We start from the raw sequence: 10,000 nt of genomic DNA on the forward strand, positions 1-10,000 counted from the left end.
GACAGTAGATCTCCAGGAAGAGGGTTGGACTGAAAACCTACTGGACAGTAGATCTCCAGGAAGAGGGTTGGACTGTAAAACCTACAGGACAGTAGATCTCCAGGAAGAGGGTTGGACTGAAAACCTACAGGACAGTAGATCTCCAGGAAGAGGGTTGGACTGAAAACCTACAGGACAGTAGATCTCCAGGAAGAGGGTTGGACTGAAAACCTACAGGACAGTAGACCTCCAGGAAGAGGGTTGGACTGAAAACCAACAGGACAGTAGATCTCCAGGAAGAGGGTTGGACTGAAAACCTACAGGACAGTAGATCTCCAGGAAGAGGGTTGGACTGAAAACCAACAGGACAGTAGATCTCCAGGAAGAGGGTTGGACTGAAAACCTACAGGACAGTAGATCTCCAGGAAGAGGTGTGGACAGCCCTGATTTAGGCTATGGCAATTAGGGAATAGGACATTTGGCATGTCGAACTGCTATGTGCTCGCTGCGCCTCGTTGTTGTAACGCTTGCCAGACTCCGACGCCGAGAGTCAAGTTCAAATATTCAATTAAGACAACGTTTGTGACATCACAAAGACACAGTTTGTGACATCACAATGACATCGTTTGTGACATCACAATGCCGTCGCCGTCGACGGCGGCTGTCAAACATAGTGGATAGACGATGCAAACCGTTAGATTGCTCCACCCTACTGCGGCCGATAATTAACCCTTTCCTAAACCCCCCCTAGCCTGTCACCTGTACTCCCTGATAGTGCAGATTGGTGAACTTTACAAAAGGCTGACACATAAAACTCAACAACACAAACATACACAGTTGTCCATACAAAAAAAATTATCTGTTGCAAATTTGGGTTGATACTAGATACATTATATTACGTCTCCCAAAAGCTGTTCCATTATCAGGGTTTTAAACCTACAGACTCACGGACACATCTGTGTTTCTGTTTGTGTGTGAACGCTTTTTCTCAAGGACGAGACAACCTTTCTGACGCTCTTTTCTCTTCACCAGAACAATATAGAGAGGTGATGACAGCAGATGATCAGGAGAACAGACCAGAACAATATAGAGAGGTGATGACAGTAGATGATCAGGAGAACAGACCAGAACAATATAGAGGGTTGATGACAGTAGATGATCAGGAGAACAGACCAGAACAATATAGAGGGGTGATGACAGTAGATGATCAGGAGAACAGACCAGAACAATATAGAGGGTTGATGACAGTAGATGATCAGGAGAACAGAACAGAACAATATAGAGGGTTGATGACAGTAGATGATCAGGAGAACAGACCAGAACAATATAGAGGGTTGATGACAGTAGATGATCAGGAGAACAGACCAGAACAGTATAGAGAGGTGATGACAGTAGATGATCAGGAGAACAGAACAGAACAATATAGAGGGTTGATGACAGTAGATGATCAGGAGAACAGAACAGAACAATATAGAGGGTTGATGACAGTAGATGATCAGGAGAACAGACCAGAACAATATAGAGGGTTGATGACAGTAGATGATCAGGAGAACAGACCAGAACAATATAGAGGGTTGATGACAGTAGATGACTGACAATCAGGAGAACAGACCAGAACAATATAGAGGGTTGATGACAGTAGATGATCAGGAGAACAGACCAGAACAGTATAGAGAGGTGATGACAGTAGATGATCAGGAGAACAGACCAGAACAATATAGAGGGTTGATGACAGTAGATGATAAGGAGAACAGACCAGAACAGTATAGAGAGGTGATGACAGTAGATGATCAGGAGAACAGAACAGAACAATATAGAGGGTTGATGACAGTAGATGATCAGGAGAACAGAACAGAACAATATAGAGGGTTGATGACAGTAGATGATCAGGAGAACAGACCAGAACAATATAGAGGGTTGATGACAGTAGATGATCAGGAGAACAGACCAGAACAATATAGAGAGGTGATGACAGTAGATGACTGACGATCTGGAGAACAGACCAGATCAATATAGAGAGGTGATGACAGTAGATGATCAGGAGAACAGACCAGAACAATATAGAGAGTTGATGACAGTTGATGACTGATGATCAGGAGAACAGGACAATGACCCTAAGCACACAGCCAAGACAACGCAGGAGTGGCTTTGGGACAAGTCTCTGAACGTCTTTGAGTGGCCCAGCCAGAGTCCGGACTTGAACCCAATCGATTATCTCTGGAGAGACCTGAAAATAGCTGTGCAGCGACGCTTCCCATCCAACCTGACAGAGCTTGAGAGGATCTGCAGAGAAGAATGGGAGAAACTCCCCATATACAGGTGTGCCAAGCTTGTAGCATCATACCCAAGAAGACTCGAGGTTGTAATCACTGCCAAAGGTGGTTCAACAAAGTACTGAGTAAAGGGTCTGAACACATATGTAACTGTGATATTTCAGCTTTTATTTTGAATAAATTTGCAAACATTTCTAAAAACATGTTTTTTGCTTTGTCATTATGGAGTATTGTGATGTCATTATGGGGTAGTGTGATGTCATTATGGGATATTGTGATGTCATTATGGGATATTGTGATGTCATTATGGGGTATTGTGATGTCATTATGGAGTATTGTGATGTCATTATGGGATATTGTGATGTCATTATGGGGTATTGTGATGTCATTATGGGGTATTGTGATGTCATTATGGAGTATTGTGATGTCATTATGGGGTATTGTGATGTCATTATGGGGTATTGTGATGTCATTATGGGGTATTGTGATGTCATTATGGGGTATTGTGATGTCATTATGGGGTATTGTGATGTCATTATGGTGTATTGTGATGTCATTATGGTGTATTGTGATGTCATTATGGGGTATTGTGATGTCATTATGGGGTATTGTGATGTCATTATGGTGTATTGTGATGTCATTATGGGGTATTGTGATGTCATTATGGGGTATTGTGATGTCATTATGGAGTAGTGTGATGTCATTATGGGGTATTGTGATGTCATTATGGGGTATTGTGATGTCATTATGGGGTATTGTGATGTCATTATGGAGTATTGTGATGTCATTATGGGATATTGTGATGTCATTATGGGGTATTGTGATGTCATTATGGGGTATTGTGATGTCATTATGGAGTATTGTGATGTCATTATGGGGTATTGTGATGTCATTATGGGGTATTGTGATGTCATTATGGGGTATTGTGATGTCATTATGGGGTATTGGGATGTCATTATGGGGTATTGTGATGTCATTATGGAGTAGTGTGATGTCATTATGGAGTAGTGTGATGTCATTATGGGGTATTGTGATGTCATTATGGGGTATTGTGATGTCATTATGGTGTATTGTGATGTCATTATGGTGTATTGTGATGTCATTATGGGGTATTGTGATGTCATTATGGGGTATTGTGATGTCATTATGGTGTATTGTGATGTCATTATGGGGTATTGTGATGTCATTATGGGGTATTGTGATGTCATTATGGAGTAGTGTGATGTCATTATGGGGTATTGTGATGTCATTATGGGGTATTGTGATGTCATTATGGGGTAGTGTGATGTCATTATGGGGTATTGTGATGTCATTATGGAGTAGTGTGATGTCATTATGGGGTATTGTGATGTCATTATGGGATATTGTGATGTCATTATGGGGTATTGTGATGTCATTATGGAGTATTGTGATGTCATTATGGGATATTGTGATGTCATTATGGGGTATTGTGATGTCATTATGGGGTATTGTGATGTCATTATGGAGTATTGTGATGTCATTATGGGGTATTGTGATGTCATTATGGGGTATTGTGATGTCATTATGGGGTATTGTGATGTCATTATGGGGTATTGGGATGTCATTATGGGGTATTGTGATGTCATTATGGAGTAGTGTGATGTCATTATGGAGTAGTGTGATGTCATTATGGGGTATTGTGATGTCATTATGGGGTATTGTGATGTCATTATGGTGTATTGTGATGTCATTATGGTGTATTGTGATGTCATTATGGGGTATTGTGATGTCATTATGGGGTATTGTGATGTCATTATGGTGTATTGTGATGTCATTATGGGGTATTGTGATGTCATTATGGGGTATTGTGATGTCATTATGGAGTAGTGTGATGTCATTATGGGGTATTGTGATGTCATTATGGGGTATTGTGATGTCATTATGGGGTAGTGTGATGTCATTATGGGGTATTGTGATGTCATTATGGAGTAGTGTGATGTCATTATGGAGTATTGTGATGTCATTATGGGGTATTGTGATGTCATTATGGGGTATTGTGATGTCATTATGGGGTATTGTGATGTCATTATGGGGTATTGTGATGTCATTATGGTGTATTGTGATGTCATTATGGGGTATTGTGATGTCATTATGGGGTATTGTGATGTCATTATGGAGTAGTGTGATGTCATTATGGGGTATTGTGATGTCATTATGGGGTATTGTGATGTCATTATGGGGTAGTGTGATGTCATTATGGGGTATTGTGATGTCATTATGGAGTAGTGTGATGTCATTATGGGGTATTGTGATGTCATTATGGAGTAGTGTGTGTAGATTGATGAAGGGGGGAAAAAACTATTTAATCAATATTAGAATAAGACTGTAACGTAACAAAATTTGGGAAAAAAAGTCAAGGGGTCTGAATACTTTCTGAATACACTGTCGAGGGAATTATTGACAAAGTTCACAGAGAAGAAGGAACAATAGACCAAAACATATTGGTCCAATATATCAGCTAATTCATGGAAATCATTCAATGTGTCGTGAGAGAGTTGGGGATAGAGACTTTTTTACAATTTTATTTCATTTAACTTTTATTTATTAACTAGGCAAGAACTAAGTCAAGAACATATTCTTATTTTACAATGACAGCCCTAAACCCGGACGACACTGGGCCAATTGTGCATTATGGGACTCCCTATCACGATCCGGCTGTGAGACAGAGAGAGAAATAGAGAGAGAGAGACATGGAGAGAGATGGAGAGATTGAAAGCAAGAGAGAGAGATATGGGGGGATAGATTGATAGCAAGAGAGAGAGAGAGATGGGAGAGAGATTGATAGCCAGGGAGAGAGAAATGGGGAGAGAGATTGATAGCCAGGGAGAGAGAGATGGGGAGAGAGATTGAAAGAGAGAGAGAAATGGGGAGAGAGATTGAAAGAGAGAGGGAGAGAGAGATGGGGAGAGAGATTGAAAGAGAGAGAGAGATGGGGAGAGAGATTGAAAGAGAGAGGGAGAGAGAGAGAGAGAGAGAGAGAGGGAGATGGGGAGAGAGATTGAAAGAGAGAGGGAGAGAGAGAGAGAGAGAGATGGGGAGAGAGATTGAAAGAGAGAGGGAGAGAGAGAGAGAGAGAAATGGGGAGAGAGATTGAAAGAGAGAGGGAGAGAGAGAGAGAGAGAGAGAGATGGGGAGAGAGATTGAAAGAGAGAGGGAGAGAGAGAGAGAGAGAAATAGGGAAACAAAGAGATCAAGGGAGCGATTGGGAGAGAGAGAGGGGGGAGAAAGACAAAGACAGAGGGGGAGAGTTTTTTTATGTGCTTTGATTGGGTTTGAGTGGGTGCGGTGTGTGTGTGTGTGTGTGTGTGTGTGTGTGTGTTTGTGGGGGCGTTGATGGGGGGAGGGGCAGAGGGAGAATATAGAATCAAATTTGGGGGAGAGATGTTGCCGCGGGTAACAGAGAGACAACAACCAATCAGCATACACCACCTCTCCATCATAACAGGATGATTTGTGACATGTATGAACGACAGAGAGAGAGAGAAAGAGTGAGACACACTTCTAAACCTCTCTATGTGGATACTCCCACTTGTTAGCCACATATTCTCTCTCTCTATCCTCATCTCTCTCTCTCTCTCTCTATCCTCATCTCTCTCTCTCTCTCTCTCGCTCTCTACCTCTCTCTCTCAATATCTCTCTCTCCCCCCCATCTCTCTCTCACTCTCACCATATCTCTCTCTTCCTCCTCGCTCCGTGCCTTTCATAAAGCTATCACGATAATTGGTGTGATATCATTTTTCCTAATTGTTCATATTGTTTCCTAGTGTAGTAGTAGACATAATCACAGGTAGTTACTGTTCCCCTTAGTCACAGGTCCAGGGCCAGATGTTATCTCTGAGCACTGAGGTGAAGGTGAGGCTCTCAGTGGAGAATAACAGGTTCTAGATCAGTGCTCAGAGGGAACTGTTTATCTATACATAGATCTTAGTCTGGTAATTCTCCTGTTCTGACACACAGAGAGGAAAATATATAGGTTTCATTATAGTCTGTCCATCCCAACGGTAACAAGACTCATTAACCTAGTTCTATTATAGACACCATAGAAACTTCACCCTTCTCTTTTAATATACAGGTAACTGCCAGAATAAAGGAAACACCAACATAGTGTCTTAATAAGGCGTTGGGCCTCCACCAACCACCAGGTAACTGGCAGAATAAAGGAAACACCAACATAGTGTCTTAATAAGGCGTTGGGCCTCCACCAACCACCAGGTAACTGGCAGAATAAAGGAAACACCAACATAGTGTCTTAATAAGGCGTTGGGTCACCAGGTAACTACCAGAATAAAGGAAGCACCAACACAGTGTCTTAATTAGGTAGAGGAGGTAGGTAGCCTAGCAGTTAGAGCGTTGGACTTGTAACCGAAAGGTTGCTGGATCGAATCACAAAGCTGACAACTTAAAAATCTGTTGTTCTGCCCCATGAACAAGGCAGTTAACCCACTGTTCCTAGGTAGGCCGTCATTGTAAAATAAGAATTTACATTTTTAAACTGACTTGCCTCGTTTAAATCAAGGTAAAATGTATAATTGCTTAATTAACTCAGGAACCACACCTGTGTAGACACAGCCTACTCTCTCCAACGAACCTGCTCAGAAGGAGAGTTGCGGACTCTGCCAGTGAAGCCACACCGACGCCAATGCAAGATGGCCGCCATATTTTAACTCTCTCTTTTGCCTGAATGGCTTTGTGGACTGAAAAACTCCAAGAGACACTAAAAAAAATCTTAAAGCAAGAGAGACTAAAAGCATCTTGAAAGGTGAAACTCTTGCTGTTGTGTTGTTCTCATTGTTGCTCGTGTAGTCGGGGAACAGCCAATACTTTTCCTGACATTCGGTGGAGAATTCGGGAATCTGAGTAAATCACTACCTTTTTTTCCCACACATTTTTTTTTTTTTTCGCAACCGTGTCAAATCCCGGAGTTGGAAACTTGGAAAACTATGATTGGACAACTCCTAGATCTTCATGGAGTCAGCCAACAGACCTCCAATTACCACGGTAGAGCCTCACAAGGTTTTCCCTGGAAGCTCAAAGGGGACCAGCTGAAGCAGCTGCTTGTCAGGTCACGTAAAAGTACTGACGGTGATGACCCAGAGGCCTTGAAATTCTAGCCCCCTATCTCACAAGAGAGATGTGAAAAGCCTGTCAGGATCCGAAGACAGTAGAGGCCAATAACTATGACAATTTGAAGGAGGCAGATCAGGGCTCAACCCCTTTACCAGCCCCCAGTGGTTCAGAACCTGGTGAACCTGGTGAACCACCAAGCTGGACAGACACTCCGGGCCCAACAGATCAGGGTTCAACCCCTTTACCAGCCCCCAGTGGTTCAGAACCTGGTGAACACCAAGCTGTACAGACACTCCGGGCCCAACAGATCAGGGTTCAACCCCTTTACCAGCCCCCGGTGGTTCAGAACCTGGGAATACCAAGCTGAAGGACTAAAGGACTAAAGGGTTGAGTCCTGGGAGGAGAAGTGTTCCAGGTAGAAAGAGCACTAATTAGGCACCTTCTTGAGAAGGGTACTTCTTGAGAAGGGTACTCCTGGGAAGGGTACTCCTGGGAAGGGTACTCATGAAAGGGGAACTCATGAAAGGGGAACTCATGAAAGGGGAACTCATGAAAGGGGAACTCATGAAAAGGGTACTCCTGAGAAGGGTACTCCTGAGAAGGGTACTGAAGGGCCTTCAGAGTGTCTCTGGGAGGGATTGGGGAGTATCCCCAGGGTAGGTAGTGTGTGTGAGTATGTGTGAGTGAGTGAATGTCTGACAAAAAAGGCAGAGATGGATGCACAAATTGACCAACCCAGGAAATCACACACAGACACACACAGAGGATTTTATACTCACGTCTGAATCAGGCCCCTTATCTGCACCAGGACACTGGAAGGTGACGAACTCATGGCACCGCTTATGGACCACAAAACAGCACACTAGAAAGATGGAGAGAGAGAGAGAGAGAGAGAGAGATAGAGAGAGAGAGAGAGAGATGGAGAGAGAGAGAGAGAAAGAGAGACAGAGAGAGAGAGAGACAGAGAGAGAGAGAGAGAGAGAGAGAGAGAGACAGAGAGGAGAGGGAGAGAGAGAGAGAGAGAGAGAGAGAGAGAGAGAGAGAGAGAGAGACAGAGAGAGAGAGACAGAGAGAGAGAGAGAGAGAGAGAGAGAGAGAGAGACAGAGAGAGAGAGACAGAGAGAGAGAGAAAGAGAGACAGAGAGAGAGAGAGAGAGAGAGAGAGAGAGAGAGAGAGAGAGAGAGAGAGAGAGAGAGAGAGAGAGAGAGATGCGTCATCAGTAACCTTGGGAAAATCCTCTGCATTATCATTAATAACAGCTGACTCGTACATTTCCTCAATGAAAACAATGTACTGAGCAAATGTAACATACAGACCACATATTCACCCTGCACACCCTAATGACAAACAAACAAACCAAAACAAAGGCAAAGTCTTCTCATGCTTCGTTGATTTCAAAAAAGCCTTCGACTCAATTTGGCATGAGGGTCTGCTATACCAACTGACGGAAAGTGGTGTTGGGGGTAAAACATACGACATTATAAAATCCATGTACACAAACAACAAGTGTGCGGATAAAATTGGCACATTTCTTCACACAGGGTCGTGGGGTGAGACAGGGATGCAGCTTAAGCCCCACCCTCTTCAACATATACATCAACGAATTGGCGCGGGCACTAGAAAAGTGTTGCTGATGATTGTTTGCTGATGATCTGGTGCTTCTGTCACCAACCAAGGAGGGCCTACAGCAGCACCTAGATCTTCTGCACAGATTCTGTCAGACCTGGGCCCTGACAGTACATCTCAGTAAGACCAAAATAATGGTGTTCCAAAAAAGGTCCAGTCGCCAGGACCACAAATACAAATTCCATCTAGACACTGTTGCCCTAGAGCACACAAAAAACTATACATACCTTGACCTAAACATCAGCGCCACAGGTAACTTCCACAAAGCTGTGAACGATCTGAGAGACAAGGCAAGAAGGGCCTTCTATGCCATCAAAAGGAACATCAAATTTGACATCAGTTAGGATCTGGCTAAAAATACTTGAATCAGTCATAGAGCCCATTGCCTTTTATGATTGTGAGGTCTGGGGTCCGCTCACCAACCAAGACTTCACAAAATGGGACAAACACCAACTTTGCAAAAACTTCCTCCATGTATAACACAACACACCAAATAACGCAGAGCAGAATTAGGATGATTCCCGCTAATTATCAAAATCCAGAAAAGAGACGTTAAATTCTACAACCACCTAAAAGGAAGCGATTCCCAAAACTTCCATAACAAAGCCATCACCTACAGAGAGATGAACCTCGAGAAGAGCAACAAACACCATTGTAAATACAACTCATATGTTTCCCATGCCAATAAAGCCCTTGGATTGAATTGAATTGAGAGAGGGAGAGAGAGAGAGAGAGAGAGAGGAGAGAGAGAGATGGAGAGAGAGAGATATGGAGAGAGAGAGAGAGAGAGGAGAGAGAGAGATGGAGAGAGAAAGATATGGAGAGGGAGGGAGAGAGAGAGCCCATTGTAAATACAACCTATATTTATCTTCTTAGTTTTATTTTATCTTTCATACTTCAACTACTTGCACATTGTTACAACCCTGAACACAGCCAACATTTGAGTGGAATGTTAATTTCCCTTCTGTTTATTGTCTACTTCACTTGGCAACGTAATCACATGTTTCCCATGACAATAAAGACCCTTAAATTA

General features: G+C 43.0%; 1 protein-coding gene across 1 annotated transcript in view; it reads right to left on the bottom strand.

The window, feature by feature from the left end:
- Positions 1-10,000, bottom strand: part of LOC118947071 (protein kinase C beta type-like) — a 90,746-nt gene that overhangs the window by 47,340 nt on the left and 33,406 nt on the right. Inside the window, exon 3 of the mRNA XM_036972144.1 lies at positions 8,120-8,202. Within this exon, the coding sequence (XP_036828039.1) occupies positions 8,120-8,202 (83 nt within the window). The remainder of the gene's footprint in view (positions 1-8,119; positions 8,203-10,000) is intronic.

Source organism: Oncorhynchus mykiss, unplaced genomic scaffold, assembly GCF_013265735.2.
Source record: "Oncorhynchus mykiss isolate Arlee unplaced genomic scaffold, USDA_OmykA_1.1 un_scaffold_120, whole genome shotgun sequence".
Taxonomy (NCBI): Eukaryota; Metazoa; Chordata; class Actinopteri; order Salmoniformes; family Salmonidae; genus Oncorhynchus; species Oncorhynchus mykiss.